Source organism: Palaemon carinicauda, chromosome 5, assembly GCF_036898095.1.
Source record: "Palaemon carinicauda isolate YSFRI2023 chromosome 5, ASM3689809v2, whole genome shotgun sequence".
In the NCBI taxonomy this organism is placed as follows: domain Eukaryota; kingdom Metazoa; phylum Arthropoda; class Malacostraca; order Decapoda; family Palaemonidae; genus Palaemon; species Palaemon carinicauda.
In genome coordinates this window covers 75,843,254-75,863,863 of record NC_090729.1, presented here as the reverse complement: position 1 = coordinate 75,863,863, position 20,610 = coordinate 75,843,254, and the positions used below count along the sequence as shown (strand labels likewise).

Below are 20,610 nucleotides of genomic sequence, written 5' to 3'. Positions count from 1 at the left end.
AAAAGAGAGAGGACTTTTTTAAAAGAGCTTGTTAATGCTATCTTAGTTTTCTTTGTTTCACTTTTTTCTTTCTTTCTGTTCATCACACTGGCCCTTCTCACAAATGATTGTTGCCAACAATCTCTTTGTCCTTTATCCCTATCAACAAAAGGCGTTTTATCTCTTCCAGGGTATTTCTACGATATCTTGTAATAATGATGATCCTCTTCGATGGTTTGACTGCTTTAATGGCTGCCTTTTGCTTGATGATCGTCGATATCATAGGCCTATTCCGGCCATATTGTTTAGCCATATCACTCACATACACACTGCTCTCATGTTTTTCTATAATTTCTTGCTTCAATTCTAATGAAAGAATTGCCTTCTTCCATTTCTCATCACTACCTGTACTGAAACTTAGCTTATTAGGCACCATGATTATAGGTAAAATCAAAAAGGAAATGCAAGAAAAGGAAGAAAATAAGCACTGTTAATAACAGACCAAACAGAGGACAACCACACGATACACACAAGAACAGAGAACAGAGCACTCGACGCTCAATGTCGTCCTTCTTACATGCTGCAATCTACCGGCGTAAACAAGATCTACAACGGATGTTGGAGCATTACTTCGGGTGTCGAGACAAAAATTTGAAGGAACAATCGTATGTAGAGGTTCCACTGTATATGATTATACAGTAGCCAGTATATTTGCATACTGCACACAGAAAACTATAGTACTGTATATATTATACAGTAGTTACTTTCCAACATACCCTGTGTATCCATGCACAGTCTATTGTTGAGACCAATCATATATTGAAAGAAAGATCTCTTTCAATACACTGATAGCTAATCAGTTAACAATTTACCCACAATATTAAAGACCTTAGGAAGGGCAAGTGTTAAGTTACACTTATCTACCTCTAAGGGTTAGAACCCTTTCCTTGGGTTTCCTGAATAGGAAGACTCTATGGCTTTAATTTTGGGGGAGGTCACAGCAATTGACTGGACAGGAAACACAAGTATGTGTCTTTCCTAGTTCCTTTCTAGCTTGACTATCCTAAACTATAATGGTTAAAATATCAATAGTAATATTTTACATATTTGTTTATCAGATGAGATAAACTACAGCATACTCATTTACATTTCCTCTCTTTACAGGAGGACCTAGTGAAGTGCGACGTCATCTTCTGCAACGTCAGAAGTAAGGACTTTTGCCACCACAAAGGGTGTAGGGCTCATGCCCCCTGCACCACCACTAACGAAGCCCTACAGTACTGGTACCCCCAAAGCTGCAACGTATGCCGGGCCTTGGTTACCGAAGGTTTTGACGACCCCAAGTCAGCGGAGTCAAGGGATGCAGCATGAGAAAAGCTGCGTAGATGGGTACATGGGTTCCAAAAGAACTCGACGGGACCGTACCTTCCTAATGAAAGGATGAGCAACTTGCTGTTCCCTAAAGTGGGTATTGAAGCCGTCATACCCCAGACATGACCCGAAATACCATGCATCCAGATTGCCGTCGAAACGGAAGTCAGTGATGCATTAGAAGGCATGGACATCCATCAAGAGGAGAGGATGTCTGAGGTGTCCTCGGACACTGAGAAGGATCTTCTCAAGGAAGATCACAAGGAGGAGTCTACATTGACTCCTGAAGAAGATGATGAAGTTGATTCAGAGTCCCTTCCGTCGGTGCCGGCTCGGGAGCCGTTACCCTCAACATCTTCCACCCCTCCATCAAATGACATGAGACAGGCACTGGCCAATCTTACAGTGCTGATGGAGAGCATTCGCAAACAAGGCGAAGAAAGGGAAGCGAAACTTGAAATGCATATAGCTCGACTCTCCGCCTCACGTGGGTCTCACAAGAGACCCAGAGTTCAAGACCTCCCCACCTGCTCCGAAACTAATCCCTGAAGATATGCGGAGTACATGACGATTATCAACGGCAAACTCTTTATTTCGGAGAAGTTGGGAGCCGTCCCTGTTGATGACATTCAGTTCTGGCCAAGCTTCATTGCTTACCCAGACTGCTTCATTCGTCTGAAGCTGGAACCAGCGTCGAAGGAAGAGACGGAACCCAAGGAGGTAATAGTATTCGACCATGACAAGGCACAGGTTCTCTTATCAAGCAGCCTAAAGCAGGTGGGCTACACTAATTCTAAGGTGTCGGCCCTCAGCAAGAAACATCCTACCTTTCTTGCTCCAGCTTCACTAGACTTCCCCTTTACATCGAAGACTCTTAAAGCCGTTGTCAAGGCGATAGAGGCAGGCAAACCTTGTCCTACACTGGATGAGTGTTGTTAGCCCTGCCCACGGAAGATAAGGATTGGAAGGAAGTCCACCTTATCTTCTCGGTTGGGAAGATGGAGGCAGATATCCCAAAGCTGTCAGAATTTCTCTTGCGTAGGGAGCAAGAAACGAAAGAAAGACTAGCGGCATCTCTATCCCTACAGAATTGTTTGGAGATGGCTGCAGGCTTGAAGAGCACCCCAGATATAAACATGGTCATGGCCAAGATGCACATGGCTACCTTGGTAAAGGACCTGTACGGCTTTATTACAGCCAGAAGGGCATGTAGAGAGTTCGTGTTTGCTTCAGCAGCGGTAAAACACGAACCCAGGAAGATGATAGTGTCCAATATCTGGGGTAAAGGCCTCTTCCCAAACGAAGTGGTCAAGGAGGTAGTTCACAAAGCTGCCACGGAGAATAGGTACCTTCTCCAAAAGTGGGGCATGTCAGCTAAAAGGAAGTCTTCTCCAGATGAGGGTCCCCAGCCTAAGAAGAAGACTAAGAGACCTAGATTACCCTCTCGGCCAGCTAAACAACAACATCCCACAGTCACCATGACCGCGGTGCCCCAAGTGGTTGCTCAACCGCAAACCACTTACCACATGGTACCTCAGCAGCTGGTTACCCCGTCACCAGCATTTAACCCTGCGTTTGAGAGGCAGAACACTACCTTTCGTCCCAAAGGTAGAAGCTCTAGACGGGGCTCCTCAAAACACCCCTCACGAGGAAAGGGGGTTAAGGGAAGACGCGGTCAGGGAGGTGAATCCTCCGGAAAACAGAAGCAATGAGATGCTTCGGGTAGGAGGGAGGCTCCAACAATTTCAGGATCGTTGGACCTTCGATCCTTGGGACCACAGCCTAATCAAGAACGGACTTGGATGGAGCTGGAATGAGGCTCCACCATCATTCCCTCAATTCTTCCAACACTCCACCCCCGTACTTAAAGAATATACCCTAGAACTATTGAGCCAACAGGTAATAAGGAGGGCAAAGTCCATCAAATTCCAGGGAAGGTTGTTTTGTGTTCCCAAGAGGGACTCAGACAAACTCAGAGTCATTCTGGACTTGTCGCCACTCAACAAGTTCAGGATGTTAACCCTTCAACACATAAGGACCCTGTTACCAAAAGGGGCGTACACAGTCTCGATAGACCTGGCAGATGCTTATTGGCATATTCCAGTTAACCGCTCCCTCTCCTCCTACCTAGGATTCAGGCTACAGAAGAAAAAGTACGTCTTCAGAGCCATGCCCTTCGGACTAAACATAACCCCAAGGATTTTCACGAAACTGGCAGACGCAGTCGTTCAACAAATACGCCTAGGAGGCGTTCAGGTAGCAGCGTACCTGGACGACTGGCTGGTGTGGGCAGCATCCAGGACGGCTTGTCTGCAAACATCCAAGAAAGTGATCCAGTTCCTGGAACATCTGGGATTCAAGATCAACATCAAGAAGTCTCGACTTTCTCCAGCTTAAGAGTTTCAATGGCTGGGAGTCCATTGGAATTTGAAGTCACACCGTCTCTCCATTCTCCCAGGTAAGAAGAGAGAGATTGCAGGATCTGTCAAAAGACTACTGAAATCCGACAGGATCTCAAGACACCAACAGGAAAGAGTACTGGGCTCTCTCCACTTTGCAGCCGTGACAGACCCAGTGCTAAAAGCACAACTGAAAGATGTGTCAGGAGTCTGGAGAAGATGCGCATCAAATACTCGAAGAGATCAAAGAAGACCGATACCGACCTTACTACGATCACTTCTCAAGCCATGGTCGAAGGCCAAGAACCTAAAGAGAACTGTGCCCTTGCAACCACCTCCACCATCGGTGACCATCCACTCGGGTGCCTCCACAGAACGATGGGGAGGTCACTCCCATCAACGGAAAATCAAAGGGACCTGGTCTTCTCTATTAAAGATCTTTCACATCAACATTTTGGAGGCCATGGTAGTCCTTTTGACGTTGAAGAAACTCTCCCCTCGCATATCAGCCTGATCCTAGACAGCAAAGCGATAATGAGATGTCTGAACCGTCAAGGCTCGAGATCGCCCCAGATCAACCAAGTGATATTGGCCATCTTCTGCCTGGTGGAAAAAAAGAGATGGCATTTGTCAGCAGTTCACCTTCAAGGGTTCCGCAATGTCACGGCGGGCGCTCTATCCAGGCTAAAGCTGATAGAGTCAGAATGGTCCCTAGACGCAGATTCATTTTCCTTCATCTTCATCAAGTCCCGGAACTGCAGATTGACCTCTTCGCGATGAGCGACAAAAAGAAACTACCTCGATATGTAGCCCCATACGAGGACCCTCTAGCGGAGACGACTGACGCCATGTCCCTCAATTGGAACCAATGGAACCGGATTTACCTGTTCCCTCAGACCAATCTCCTAATGAAGGTCCTCAACAGGCTGAGATCCTTTCGGGGAATGGCAGCTTTAGTGGCTCCCAAGTGGCCAAAGAGCAACTGGTTCCCTCTGGTAATGGAACTGAAGCTGAGGCTGGTCCCTCTTCCAAACCCAGCACTATCTCAACAGGTCCAGAAGTCGACTGTCTTCACTTCATCACAGAGAACCCAAATTTTCTCTCCTTAGCGGTGAAGAAAAGATTTGGGATCTCAAAAGGCAGTATAGACTTTTTAGAAGAATACAAGTCAAAGTCAACTAGGAGACAATATGAATCGTCTAAGAAAAAGTGGATTGCTTTCGTCAAAGCAAAAGGACCAAAAGAAATCTCAATGGACTTTTGTCTGTCCTTCTTTATCCACATTCATAAACAAGGTCTAGCAGCCAACACAATAACTACGTGTAAGTCGGCTCTGACCAGACCTCTGCTATACCCCTTCCAAGTAGACCTGTCGAATGAAATCTTTAACAAGATCCCTAAGGCATGTGCTAGATTCAGGCCTGCAGCCCCTCCAAAGCCCATTTCATGGTCCCTGGACAAGGTCCTACACTATGCTTCAACAGTGAACAATGAAGATTGCTCTCTTAAGGACCCAACTCAGAAAGTAATTTTCCTGTTTGCTATAGACTCGGGGGCTAGAGTTAGTGAAATAGTAGCCCTATCCAGAGATGAAAGCCATATTCAGTTCACAGAAGCGGGAGAACTGAATCTTTTTCCTGATCCAACCTTTCTCGCTAAGAACGAGCTACCCACTAAGAGATGGGGTCCCTGGAGAATCTGCCCTCTGAAGGAAGATGTCTTGCTGTGTCCAGTAGAATGTTTAAAGGTCTATCTTCGAAGAACTTCAGACTTCAGGGGAGGACAGCTCTTTAAAGGAGAAACTTCAGGATCAAACTTATCCCTAAAACAACTGAGGGCAAAGCTCACCTACTTTATTCGCAGAGCGGATCCTGACAGTACACCCGCAGGTCATGATCCAAGGAAAATTGCTTCATCACTGAACTTCTTTCAGTATATGGATTTTGAGCGTCTTCGCTCGTACACTGGATGGAAATCATCCAGTCTTCTATAAACATTATGCAAAACAGGGGCATGAGTTGAAGCATTTTGTGGTGGCGGCTGGTAGTGTGTTAAAACCTGTCGTCTAGTACTGCGATGAACTGTGAATTGATTGGGACTTTCAATTATCGGGTAAGGGTGTTGACACCTTCCAGTGCAATACTTGTTTAGTAAGTGTCACCATGGTGACACTAAAGACTGTTCAAATTATTTCAGGTGGAGAACTATACAGATAACACTTGTGCCGTGTGTACTTTACACAGTGTTGATAATATCCAACATTACAGAAAACTAGAAAATTTTGATATAATTTTCAAATTCAAGTGTGGCACTAACCATTTCTTCCCTTTCGGGTGGAAACAAAATTTTTCTGTATCATGTTGCCTATGGTATATTTCTCATTACATATATTAACATATATTACACATGTTATTTTATGCTTGATCATTTATTGTGAAATGTGTAATTGCGTCTTATTTCGCCGTACAATTGATAGAAATAAAATACAAGCCAGAGTTTTCTTACCCAGTTACCTAGGTAAAACTTCATATTATTGTATGGTGGGACAATATATATAGCTGATACTTTTGCTCCAACACGAAATACAAACAGTGAAACTTTTGTACCTAGGTAAAACTTCATATTATTGTATGGTGGGACAATATATATAGCTGATACTTTTGCTCCAACACGAAATACAAACAGTGAAACTTTTGTATATCTAGTTGATGCTATGTTCCGATACATTATACAAACTATGAGACTCTTATATATCTAGCTGATGCAATGTTCCAACACAATTATACAAACTGTGAGACTCTTGCATATTTAGTTGACGTATTCCAACACATTATACAAATCGTGAGACTCTTGTATATATAGTTGATACTATGTTCGTTCATACAATATATGCAAACCTTGAGAACCCTTTCCTACTGTCTAGTATGACTCTTCCCTGCAGGGGGCAGGAGGCACTAACATCGTCTATGATTAGTAGTAATGACGTATAACAGTAACGTCATATGTCTCAATGGTCTGCATAACCATAGGAAAATTTGTCCCAAGGTGAAGGCCCCTATAAAATCCATAGATACAGTACTTTCTAGTAATTCTCTGGTAAACTTCCATCAGGACGACATGGCTTGAGCCCAAAAAACGGATTTTGAGCGAAGCGAAAAATGACAAATTCGTATATAATTTGTATTTTTCCTAACTATACAAACCTTGCCTATTTAATAGGGGTATTACTTTCGGCGTAGCTGAAATGACGAGCCATTAAAATTTAACGAGGGTTTATTACCCACACAGCTAGTTAGCAGGGGTAGGGGAGGGTAGGTTGCTAACACCCCCCCCCCCACACACACACCTGTGCTTCAGCTCACTTTGCTTGGAGGTAGGACTTCAAGGGGGATAGGGCTGGCGGGCAAGTTTGATTAAATAGCTAAGGTTTGTATAGTTAAGAAAAATATAAATTATCTACAAATTTGTCATTTGTTCCGTAACTGAAATACAAACCACGCTATTTAATAGGGGTGACTCACCCATTAGGAAGGGTGGACGTCCCAGCCAGTACTGGCTTTTTGGCTTTGCCCGGGGACACGTTATTTGAGTGTGTCAGCACCCAAGAAATAAGGAGTCCCTGCACCTCGCTAGAACCTTGCTATGCAAGGACTGCGGCCTATGCAAGCTGTGTGTGGAGGTATTACGAAGTGTGACTCGTCCTAGGAAGTTGTTCTGAATTCTTTAGATGGAAACTTGTAAACTAGGACTTTCCCAATACCACCTCGTCAGGGTATGGGGATGTGACAGTATTAACTTAATACTAGGAACACAAGGGAACATGGTTTACCTGCAGTGGTTTGAGGTCAGCTATGCAGAGAACCCAGGATGCTGCTTTCCCCAAGAGAAGGGATGATGAAGAAAAGAATAAGGGCCAGTCAAACCTTTTCATTCATGCAGACTAAAACCGGGTAACAATGCCCTCAGTCTTCTGCTACTTGAGGTTTTAAACCAGCTGTTGTGCAGTCACCACCACAGGACCGATAGAGAACGTATCGAGCCTCCTGTGGGTCACGTCTTGCAGGTAGTGGGCTGTGAAGGTTGTCTGACGCTTCCACACCCCCGCTTCTAGGACCTTCTTCACACAGAAATTTCTTTTGAAGGCCAGGGACGTAGCTATGCCCCTGACATCATATGCTCTAGGGCGACGTGACGGAGGAGGATCTGGATTCAAGGGCAGATGAATTACCCTACGAATCCATGCAGAGATGGTGTTCTTGGTGACCCTCCTCTTAGTCCTCCCTGTGCTGACGAACAATGCTGGCACATGAGGACAGACTGCAGCTGTTCTTTTAAGGTATAGCCTCAAACTCCTTACTGGGCATAGCAAGAGATGGTCTGGGTCATCTGTTACAGAACGGAGACTAGAAATCCGGAAGGAGTCGAACCGAGGATCCGCTACTCCAGGATTCTGAGTCTTGGCAATAAACTCAGGGACGAAGCTGAACGTTACCTCCCCCAATCCCTTTGAATGGGCGATGTCATACGAGAGACCATGAAGTTCGCTAACACGCTTGGCCGAAGCCAAAGCTAGCAGGAACACCGTCTTCCAGGTTAGATGGCAAATCTGATGTCTGGCGTAATGGTTCATAGGGAGGTCTCTTAAGAGACCTGAGAACTCGAACCACGTTCCATGGAGGTGGTCTCACTTCCAACTGAGGGCAGGTAAGTTCATAACTACGTATGAGTAGAGAAAGTTCTAGTGATGAAGAAATGTCCACTCCTTTCAGCCTGAAAGCTAGACTTAAGGCTGAGCAATAGCCTTTCACTGCCGAGACTGAAAGGCGTATTTCTTTACGCAAATACACAAGGAACTCCGCTATTGTTGGAATAGTGGCATCGAGTGGAGAGATACCCGTTCCACGACACCAACCACAGAAGACTTTCCACTTTGCCTGGTAGACTGCTGCAGATGGCAGATGTCCAGACATCCTGACAGCAACTTGCAGCGAAAATCCTCTCTCAGCGAGGAGATGCTGGATAATCTCCAGGCGTGAAGTCGTAGCGAAGCTATGGCTTTGTGGAAGATGTTGGCATGTGGTTGTCTGAGCAGATTGTGCCGTGGAGGGAGTTCTCTCAGTAGCTCCGTTAGGAGTTGCAATAGGTCCGGAAACCATTCCGCATGATGCCATAGCGGAGCTATGAGGGTCATTGAGAGATTGACCGATGTTCTGGTCTTGTTGAGCACCCTCCTCATCAGACAGAACGTGAGAAAGGCGTAAACGTCGATGTTGTCCCACCGTTATTGGAAAGCATCTTGCCAGAGAGCCTTGGGGTCTGGGACTGGGGAGCAGTACAGCGGAAGCTTGAAGTTCAGGGCTGTTGCAAACAGATCCACAGTCGGGGAACCCCACAAAGTCAGGACTTTGTTGGCTACTAGATGATCCAAAGACCACTCGGTACTCACTATCTGAGACGCTCTGCTCAGATTGTCGGCGAGCACATTCCTTTTGCCTGGAATGAAGCGTGCCGATAGTGGAATAGAGTGAATTTCGGCCCATCTCAGTATCTCTACTGCTAGATGGGATAGCTGCTTCAAAAAGGTACCTCCTTGTTTGTTGATGTAAGCCACTACTGTGGTGTTGTCGCTCATCACCACCACAGAGTGACCCGCCAGGTATTGTTGAACCTGTTGAAGGGCCAGGAAGACGGCCTTCATCTATAGGAGATTTATATGGAGGTACTTTTCTGATTCTGACCACAGGCCTGAGGTCGTGTGGTGCAGTACGTGGGCCCCCCACCCTTTCTTTGAAGCGTCCGAAAACAGCATCAAATCCGGGGGAGGACGAGAAGATCCACTCCCCTTCGTAGGTTCTCGTCTGTCACCCACCACTGAAGGTCCATCCGTTCCGCAGGTCCCATAGGGATCAGGACGTCTGGGGAATCGTAACCTTGATTCCACCGGGACTTGAGTCGCCACTGGAGGGATCTCATCCTGAGGCCACCGTTGGGAACTAGACGAGCCAATGATGAAAGGTGACCGAGGAGACGTAACCACGATTGGGCTGGAAGTTCTTCTCGTCTGAGAAAAGGGCTTGCGACCTTCCTCAGCCTTGCTATCCTGTCGTCTGATGGGAAGGCTTTGTGGAGATTGGTGTCTATAACCATGCCTAGATATACCAGTCTTTGAGTGGGAAGCAGAGAGGACTTCTCGAGATTTACCATGATCCCCAGATCCTGGCAAAGTCTCAGAAGTTTGTCCCGGTGTTGAAGAAGGGATGACACCGAGTCTGCTAGGATCAACCAGTCGTCCAGATAACGGAGGAGACGGATGCCGATCCTGTGTGCCCACGAAGATATTAGGGTGAACACTCTGGTGAAAACCTGTGGTGCTGTGGAGAGAACGAAACACAGCACCTTGAACTGGTACTCTTTGTTGTCTAGGCTGAATCCTAAGTACTTCCTTGAAGACGGATGGGATGGAATCTGGAAGTACGCGTCCTTTAGATCCAGTGTACACATGAAGTCTTGCGGTCTCACTGGTAGTCTGACCGTGTTGTCTGCAGTCTCCATGCTAGAGTTTGTTTGACAAACTTGTTCAGGGCTGAGAAAGGTCGATGACTTGTCTCCAGCCTCCAGACGCCTTCTTCACAAGAAAGAGTCGACTGAAGAATCCTGGGGACCCGTCAAGGACCTTTTGGAGAGCTCCCTTCTTCAACAGGGTTTGGACTTCTGCCCGAAGGTCTTGCCCCCTTGCTGATCCCATGGCAAGGGAGCTCAATGACACTGGATTCGTCGTAAGGGGAGGTAGAGATGTTGTGAACGGGACGCGATATCCCTGACTGATTACGGAAATCGTTCAGGAATCGGCCATAAGTTGCTGCCACCTGTCTGCGCAACTTTGTAGGTATCCCCCCACACGTGGACATGTAGGGGGACTGCCAATCCTAGCGTTTGCGGCCTCGGCTGCTCCCTCTAGGATTCTTACCTCCTCTGGAGGACTTTTTGTCTTTCCTATCCTTGACAGGAAAGGGCTTAGACACCACTGCCTTCGCTGCTGCCGTTGGTTTCGTGGTCTTGGTCGGACGAGACTGCTGGGTTGCTGGAGGCTTATAGGGCTTAGATGTCAAAGCCCTATGAAGGAGGTAGTCTTGGTGAGACTTCCTTCACCTCTCAGCGGCCTGTTCCATATCCTTAAGCTCAAACAGGTTCGTTCCTTCTAAGGAAGAATGCCTGAGCCTATTGATCTCGGTGCTAGGGACCTTCTGATGGAACCTCTCAGCCACCGCATCCCGACGTTTCAGGATGGTGTTCACCCACAAGTTCGAGACTTGGTGGGCCAGAAACTCGATCGTGCGAGTGCCTGAGAGGAGGAATGTCTCCATAGCTTTCCTGGTACGTTCTTTGGAGAAATCCTCAGAGTATCAGGATACCTAAGGTCCCTAACCAGATGTCAAGCCATGAAATGACTTGCATAGTACACTTCGCAACTTTCTCCTGGTTAAGGATCTCGGTTGCCGAGAACGAGACCTGTCCGTTGGAGTGTCTCTCAAGAGGGACTCCCCTGGTAAGCTCTTCCAATGAATGGTGGAGAGGAAGAGCTAAACAAGGCTCATTCAAGATTTCGAAGTACCTCCTCTACTGTACGTGAGGAGGTGGGAGAAGCTTGTTGCCGGCACTGGAACGGTTGGAGGAGGACAACTCAGAGAGCTGTACAGCAATCTTGTCCCTGGTACTCTTAAACCCCCTGAGACCAGGGCAGAGCCGCACTGGCCTTCGAAGGTTTTTGAGTACCAAATACGCGGTCCGAGACCGTGACCTTGCCCTCTCGAGGAGGGATCTCTGGGTTGGCAAACCCATTGAGAGCCCTCATCAGAGTCAGAACTTGCCAAAACGCATACTCTGACTCTTGTTGTTCTCCCCTTGACGTTGGACTTGCAGCGAAGTCTTCTGTCCCCAAAGGCTCTTCTTGGGGAGATTTGCGGACATTCTCCGAGTGGCTAGTTAGCTCCGTCCTAGGTCTTGTAGAGGACTTTGGTACAGTCTTCGAGTCCTTTGACTCCTTCCTGGGAAGGATGTAGGACTCCAACATAGACCGTGGCAAGTTCTTTTCCGCCCCTACTCGGGAAGACTTCTCAGCGCGAGGTGGGGTTTCCCTCATTGGTGCGATGGGGAACATCTCACCTCACGTGATTCCCCTGAGGACGGGAAGTACTCGTCCAACAGGGAAGGAGAAAAAGTCTGGGGGAGTGAAGGAACCTGCCTCGAAGGCTTGCGTGGAGTCAACTTAGCTCTCGGAGAAGTTACCGCGTCCGGAACTCCTCTTTTTCTCTTTAGAGGAGTAGAAACAGCCAAGGATCTGTGACCTAATTCAGAGAGAACAGGCTTGAAAGCCTGCGTAACTGCTCTGATTACTGCACCGAACTAAGGTTGTTGACTGACAGCCGCGCTGTCAGAAACTCCCTCTGGAGGGACAGGGATAGACAGATCCCTGGGAGGAGTTCCCATAGGTGGGTTCGCCTGAAAAGAAAAGGGGACCCTGGACCTTTCTGGATGTTTCCCTTCCGCCGCAATGCACGCTGTTATGCGTTTGCGGGGAGGGGAATGCGGCGATGACGACCTTGCCGTGCGTTGTCCAGCAGCCTCGCGGCCAGCAGCCTCGCAGCCAGCAGCCTCGCACGGGGGAGGGTATTGACGCTCGCGCGAAGGCGCGTAATGGTGCTCGCGCGATGGAGAATACCAGGGGTAGCGCGCGGGAGACTGCGCGCATTAGAATGATGGTGCGCACAGGAGAGCGCGCAGGAGACTGATGGCGTGCGTGCGGGCGAATGTTCGCGCGCTCGTGGGCAAGCAGGATCAGGGCGTTGAACACGCGGGAGCGCAGGCTAGAGTTTGCGCGCCCCAGCAGATGCTGTAGGGCACGCGCGCACGCAGGAGAAATACCCCTGGCGCGCGGTTGAAGCCTGTGCACGTGGGCGCGCAACTGCAGGAGAGGATGGGCGCGGACGCGCGTATCCTCGTGGGCGCGAGTAGGAGCACGCCGACACGCTGGTGCTCTGGAGACAGCTGTTGGCGCGTGGGAGAAGTCACATTCGACTTACAAACAACGCTCAGATCCGAAGATCGTGGGCGCGCAGGAGAGATGATTGCTGTGCGTGGGCACTGGCGCGCGGGAGAGTGCTGGCGGGCAGGAAATCACTGTCGTGCAGGAGAACGCTGGCATACAGGAGAGCGCTGGCGCGCAGGAGTGCACTAGCGCTGGAGAGCGCTAACGCGTTGGAGAGCGCTGACGCGTAGGAGAGCGCTGGCGTGCAGGTGGTTGCTGGCGCGCAAGTGAGCGTGGGTGCCCTAGCTCAGGCAAAGCCTGGCGCGCAGGAGAACGTTGGCACGTATGCCCATCATTAGCATGGCGCGTGAGGGAAGTATGCGCGCGATGGCGCATACGCCCTTGATGCCCCGTATTAGGGTTAGATGCCTGACGAGCATGAAAGTCAGGATTCGTCGGCGCGTAGCGCGCATCAGCCCTCAGGAACGGTGACGGCAGGTCTGACGGGTGGAAGGTCGACGTGTCCTTTAAAAGGACGACCTTCCACCAAAGGGGATCGCGAACGATCCGCAGAGAGGTCCAGGACCAGAGCAGGAACAGTCGGTGATTACTGAAGAGGCTCCTCTGCGGTGGACTGCAACGAAGACGTAGAACCAAAGAGGCGCCTCCTCACCGCAGGTGAAGGAAGGCCTCTCTGGCGAAGAGGAAGGCGAGCCTTGTGACGGATACGCCCTCTGGGGGCCGTTGGATCAGCAAGCTGACCTTCTGCAGTCCTCCGAAGAGGAGTCTCTGTAAGTGAACACCCCCGAGGGGAAGAAACACCAGCAGGAGAGACTGTTGGACTTAGTTTCTCCCTCGTTGGTTGAGCAGGAACGGGAGAAACTAAGCCTTCAGCTACTGCGGGATCTGAAGAGGCAGAGGTATTAGGAGATACCGCATTGGATACCTCTGACACCACAACGTCGACAATCGACAGAGGATCAACCTCTGCCGGGGTCGGCGATTGCTTGACAGCGACACCCAATCGGATGTAGCCAAGTAATGCTTCCTTGGAGGGCGAACCCTCGAGTCCCAAGGAAGACCAAAGCTGTGAAAGATGGGTTAGTGACACATCCTCCCCCGGGGGGAGAGGTGGAGCTGCCTCGCTAGGGGAGGCAACGCCATCTCTCGAACCCCGAGCTTGGAAAACAGTACAACGGTCTACGCTACCACTCGACGGTCTCTCGAAAGAGACCGACCGAGTGGGAGCTTCGGAGGAGGTTTGAGCAACGGAAGAAGAGTCCTTGGGTTTTTCTCCTTTCAAAGAAACCTTCGAAGGAGAAATATCCCGCCTGGACTTCTTCTTACGTCGCAGAGAAAACCTCTCCAACTGGGAGGTAGACCACTCCCTACACTCAAAACACTTGTTATCACTATCACACCGTTGACCTCTACAGTAAGGGCAAAGGGTGTGAGGGTCTGTTTCGACCGCCAACATGAATGTTCCGCAAGGGCGGTAGGGTAATCCAGGGCAGGTGCGCATAATCGCAGAGGCCAACTTGACACACAAACCTGTCACAAAGAGAAAGCAAAGAAAGCATTAATGGCTGCCAAAGAGCGGTGAGGATGACATCGGACACGTACGACTACCATACGAGCCGAGAGCAAAGTGAGCTCAAGCACAGGTGTATGTGAGGGGGGGTTAGCAAGCTACCCTCCCCTAACCCCCGCTAACTAGTGGTGTGGGTAGTAAACCCTCGTTAAATTTTAATGGCTCGTCATTTCAGCTACGCCGAAAGTAATACCCCTATTAAATAGCGTGGTTTGTATTTCAGTTACGGAACAAATCTGTTTTTGGGTGAGATAGCACTGTCGTCCTGATGGACCCGCCCTCCTTTTCTATAGAAAAGGCCTTAGCAGGATCCCTCCCGAAAATACTATATCTGTAGCACCATGCTCAATGCTACAAGGAATGAGCGCCATCTTGGATACAGCGCCATCTAGATACTCGTAATAGGACGGGAGGAAGGGTAACCTTGATAACGGCTCCCCTTCTATTTTCGCCACTTTTCCCCCCTCGAAACTTAAACGCTATTCGGGGTGAAGATTGCTATGTGTTGTATCAAGATATACGTCCCCTGATATTATGCGATATCCTTAAGAAAATTTAAGGCTATTCGCACCAGGAGTCAGAATTCTGGAGACCTAAAGGTTAATTATTTGCGAATATCACTGTAGCCAAATATCCCTTAGAAAGCTACCAATAGGAACCTTCCATCAGGATGACATGGCTATCTCACCCAAAAATAGATTTTTCGCTTCGCTCAAAATCCGTTTAGCGATTTATTTTTCTTTCATTTCGGAAAATAAATAACATCGTAACATATTTCTTTTCAATATAACAAATTCTGAGAAAATTTGTATTTTTCCTAACGATACAAACCTTTAACTATTTATTAGGGGTAATACTTTTGGCGAAACTTAAAGGACGAGCCATTAAAATTTAGCAAGGGTTAACTACCCAGACCGCTAGTTAGCAGGGGGGTAGGGGGTAGTTCGCTACCCTTCCCACTCACACACTTGTGATTGAGCTCACTTTGCTTGGAAGGTGGGACTTCAAGGGGATAGGGTTGGTGGGTAAGTTTGTATAAATAGCTAAAGGTTTGTATCATTAGGAAAAATACAAATTATCTACTAATTTGTTATTTGTTTCGTAGCTGGAATACAAACCTACGCTATTTATTACGGGGGTGACTCATCCATTAGGAGGGTGGACATCTCTGCCAAACTTGTTTTTTTGGCTACCCGGGGGCTCCTTATTTTGAATAGGTAGGTATCAAAAATAAGGAATCCTACACCTCACTGAACCTTGATATGCAAGGTCTGTGGCTTATGCAAGCTGTGTGATGAGATAAGCAGTGACTGTCAAGGTTAAAGTTATTCCGAGTCTTTGTAGGAAAAACAGTTGTAACCAAGATTTTCCCAATACCACCTTCCCCGGGGTATGGGGACGCAACAATATTGACATAATACTTAGTGCACAAGGAAGCATAGTTTACCTGCAGTGGTTTGAAGTCAGCTTGTGCAGAGAACCCAGGCTGCTGCTTTCTGCAAGAGAGGGAGGATGAAGAAAATAATAAGAGCCAGTCATATCTTTTCATTCATGCAGACTAAAACCGGGTAACAGTACCCTCAACCTTCTTCTACCTGTCTAATAAGGAGCTTGAGGTATTATACCAGCTGTTGTGCAGTCTACACACTGCCAAGAACGTATAGTCTCTCCTGTGGGTCACGTCTTGCAGGTAGTGGGCTGTGAACGTAATTTGACGTTTCCACACCCCAGCCTTTAGAACCTGCGTCTCTGAAAAGTTTCTTTCGAAGGCCAGGGACGTAGCTACGCCCCTGACATCATGGGCTCACTGGCGATGTGAAGGACGAGGGTCTGGATTCAGGCCATCGTCTATGACTGCGAATCCAAACAAAGATGGTATTCTTGGTGACTCTCCTCTTGTTCCTCCCTGTGCTGACGAAAAGTGAAGGCAACCTGGGGACAGGGTGCAGCTGTTCTTTTGAGGTAAAGCCTCAAACTCCTCCCTGGATAGAGTAATAGATGATCAGGGTCGTCTGTTACAGAGCGGAGACTAGAAATCCGGAAGGAGTTGAATCGGGGATCCGCTACTTCCGGATTCTGAGTCTTGGCAACAAACTCAAGGAAGAAGACGGAACGTTACCTCTCCCCATCCCCTTGAATGTGCGATGTCATATGAGCGAACATGAAGTTACCAACTCGCTTGGCCGAGGCTAAAGCTAGCAGGAACACCGTCTTCCAAGTCAGGTGGCGATCTGTTGCCTGGCGTAAAGGTTCATAGGGAGGTTTCTTCAGAGACCTGAGAACTCGAACCACGTTCCGAGGGGGAGGTCTTACTTTTGACTGAGGACAGGTAAGTTCGTAACTACGTATGAGTAAGGAAAGTTCTAGCGATGAGGATATGGCCATTCCTCTCAGCCTAAGGGCGAGGCTTAATGCTGAGCAATAGTTTTTTACCGCCGAGAATGAAAGGCACATTTCTTCATGGAAATACACAAGAAACTCCACTATTGCTGGAATAGTGGGATCGAGGAGAGATACCCCTTCCACGACAACAACCACAGAAGACATTCCACTCTGACAGGTAGACTGCTGCCGATTACTTCCGCATGCATCCGGACATCACTCTCTGAGTGAGGAGATACTGGATAGTCTCCAGGCATGAAGTCATAGCAAAGCTACGGCTTTGTGGAAGATGCTGGCATGTGGTTGTCTGAGTAGATCATGTCTTGGAGGGAGCTCTCTTGGAGACTACATCAGGAGTTACAGAGGGTCCAGAAAACATTCTGCATGATGCAAAATCAGAGCTATGAGGGTCACTGGGAGGTTGACCGATGTTCTGATGTTGTTGAGTACCTTCCTCATCAAACAGAATGGGGGAAAGGCATAGATGTCGATGTTGTTGGAATGCATCTTCCCAGAGAGCTTGGGGATTCAAATCAGCTGATCGACCCTGCGTAGTCCATCGACAACCTATATTCACTTTCACAATTTTATCCCACTGATATGACCGTTCACTTTCACGGGTTACCTTACTGATATAACCTATCATCCATAATAATATATATCTTTCACACTATTACTGTCCGTCACTTATCATTATATCCTTAATCCTTTTCCCAATTCCTTCCCAAAGCCATTTCGTACATTTACGTTGCTCTCCCACACATACACATCAACAACGTATCTTTCCAACTCAAGATTCTCTCTATTTTTTGCGATTTTATTCATCTCTTTTCTAACATTTATCTGTCATTTTCATCTTATTAATCATTCTAAACCCCTTTTTCATCTCTCATTCCACCTATTCCCATTCCTAATTTTCATTCCTTCTCGCATTTCCCAAATTCCTTGATTTCGCTAATTTATTTGAATTACCGTAGATTTGGCGGTGGGGATGTGCAAGAAGAAAGAACTGTCATCGTCCGTGGATTGGCTAACCCCGTCTCCTGTCTACATGTATCGCTCCCTTAGTCGTATTGTTTCGTCCTTCTCTCCTCCTGTTCTCCCAGGTGTTTCACTTAACTGTATCCAATAATAATGCATTTATTATTCACATTTTAGTATCATATTTATAATTAAAACATAGAGAATTATAATTTCATGCATTGTTTACATTCAAATCAGCTGATAAACCCTGCGTAGTCAGTCGTCAACCTTAATTTTCGGATCAAATAACTCCCTTATTATCAAGGCATGCTACCGAAGGATATTTCAGTTACTAAAAGAAACAATTATTACTTGATCTATCATTTTCCATATAACATACTAAATTCAATAGTTTAATTTGAAATGCTTCTCTCATATTTTATTTACTTGTACTGTGAGTTGAATCGCATAACGTTAACTTGAGTTTCCTTCACGTTGCCGATGCACGATATTTTATGGTTTTTAGCTTTGTGGTGCTGACCTGATCACGGCACCCAAAATACGAAGATTGATAAAATACACCCAAAATTTAAAACAAAAGTACATAAATGTTTTATTAAAGCATAATTAGATATTTTAATAATCGTAATTTTCTAAAATGCAATAATGCTTCCGAAACAAAATTGAATATTGTGTGAGAGAGAGAGAGAGAGAGAGAGAGAGAGAGAGAGAGAGAGAGAGAGAGAGAGAGAGAGAGAGAGAGAGAGATATCAGCTGTTGAAAAGTAATCGAAGGCACTATTTTTGTTTATTTAAAAGAAACAATTATTATCGAGATATTCAAGGTCTTAGTTTATAAAATAAGCTGTATTTCTGTTTAAGAAAGTACAGTCGGACCTCGTTAATCGTGGTTTCGGTTTTTCACTTTCAAGAAGAGGGGAAAAAAATCTTTGGATGATTGTTTACCCAACAAAAAGAATTTGATTTCTAATAGTTGACAACATCATTGGGATGGCCAAGAACAAATCAATACCTATTAAATAAAAATTCTCATAAAAATTGCGATAAACATCAAGCTGGGCGATGATTTTGAATAGCACGCGGTCCTTTACACTGGGAGCCCTGCGCACCACTACCTATCTCTACACCCAGGTGGTCCTACCTTTCTGTTCAGTGTGTATCCATTTACTGTGGTAAAAAATTACAGCTATAATTAAAATGAACAAAATTTTGATTAAACTGGTGTTTCACTTAACTGTATCCAATAATAATGCATGCAATGTTCACATTTCAGTATCGTATTCATAATTAAAAACAGCGAATTATAACCTCATGCATTGTTTACTCTCAAATCTGCATAGTCCGTCGTCAACCTATATTCACTTTCACGATATTATCCCACTGATATGACCATTCACTTTCACAGAATTACCTCACTGATATAACCTATCATTCATATTAGTATGATATCTCCTCCACATTATTATTTTCCTTTACTTATTATTATTATATCCTTAATCCTTTTCCCAATTCCTTAGCAAATCCCTTTCGTAAACTTACTTTGCTCTCCCACACACATCTACTACGTATCTTTCTAACTCTCTTAATTCTCATTTATTTTCGCGATTTCATTCATCTTCTCTTTTCTAGCATTCATTCGTCATTTTCATTTCATTAATCATTCTAGACCCCTTTCTTATCCCTCATTCTACATGTTTCCATTCCTATTTTTCCTTCCTTCTTCTCGTATTTCCCAAATTCATTGATTTCACTAATTTATTTGAATTAGCGTAGATGTGGCAGAGGTAAAGTCTCTTTTTCATATTGTTTCGTCCTTCTCTCCACCTGATGTTTCACTTAACTGTATCCAATAATAATGCATGTAATATTCACATTTCAGTATCTAGTTTATAAATAAAAACTTATGGAATCATAATCTTATGCATTGTTTACATCCAAATCAGCTGATCAACCCTGCCTAGTCCATCGTCAACCTCAATTTTTGGATCAAATAACTCCCTTATCATTAAGGCATGCTACTGAAAGATATTTCATATTTAATAAAACACTTATTACATGATCCATCATATTCCTATTAGCATATTAATTCCAATAATTTTATTTGAAATACTTCTCTCATATTTTATTTACTTGTACAGTACTGCGAGGTGAATCGCATAACGTTAACCGGAGTTTCATTCATGTTGCCGATGCACAATATTTTATAGTTTTTAGCTCTGTGGTGCTTGATTATAAAGTATTAACTTAGCAAAGAAACATAGATTCATGAGAGAGAGAGAGAGAGAGAGAGAGAGAGAGAGAGAGAGAGAGAGAGAGAGAGAGAGAGAGAGAGATTTGAAGTTTTCTGTTGAAAGAAAACACTGAACGCTTCCAGTAAATACAGTTAAGCTGTACTGCAGTAATATTATTGTACATACTGTAAATTACAGTAATATACACTACAGTATCAGTGAGTATTAGGTTACAGTACAGTATTACTAGATAGGAAGGGGTCATGCAGAACAGTAAGGGGATGATGACGACTCGGTAAACTTTACTTTAGCACAATACTGTATTGTAACCTTACCGTGTCCAGTACGTAGTGCATATGTGTGCAAATGTACTGTACACTGTGCATATGATTATAAACTGTTGTGGAAACCAAATTAAAACAATATTAGGCAGTATTTCCAGTGTTAATCATTAGCTCGGGCACCCACTCGAGGCAAGGGCAGTGACTTTTTAGGCTACGAGTTAGCCCACCCTAATGTAGTATTTATTCCCGAAAATTCGCTTATCGCGCCTGTGTCTCTAACCCAACTATCGTGAACAACGAGGCTTGACTGTATCGATATACAATAACATACATCACAAGAGACAACATATAAAAAGTTGTGTCAT

The 20,610-nt window shown here is 46.0% G+C and overlaps 2 protein-coding genes across 9 annotated transcripts in view; one reads left to right on the top strand and one right to left on the bottom strand.

The window, feature by feature from the left end:
• The window catches only part of LOC137640977 (nck-associated protein 5-like), a 34,313-nt gene extending 32,414 nt beyond the window's left edge, over positions 1-1,899 (top strand). The window contains exon 3 of the mRNA XM_068373432.1: positions 1,498-1,899. Coding sequence (XP_068229533.1) covers positions 1,498-1,899 — 402 coding nt within the window. The remainder of the gene's footprint in view (positions 1-1,497) is intronic.
• Positions 1,900-17,693: 15,794 nt separating this feature from the next.
• LOC137641340 (uncharacterized) overlaps positions 17,694-20,610 on the bottom strand; it is an 826,722-nt gene continuing 823,805 nt past the window's right edge. For 3 of the 8 annotated variants that reach the window (XM_068373798.1, XM_068373803.1, XM_068373802.1), the window contains one exon: positions 17,695-17,866. In XM_068373798.1, the coding sequence (XP_068229899.1) occupies positions 17,859-17,866 (8 nt within the window). In that variant the 3' untranslated portion in view covers positions 17,695-17,858. Of the gene's footprint in view, positions 17,867-20,610 lie in introns of all 8 variants that reach the window. The other 5 variants (XM_068373797.1, XM_068373800.1, XM_068373801.1 and 2 more) reach the window with 3 other exon arrangements.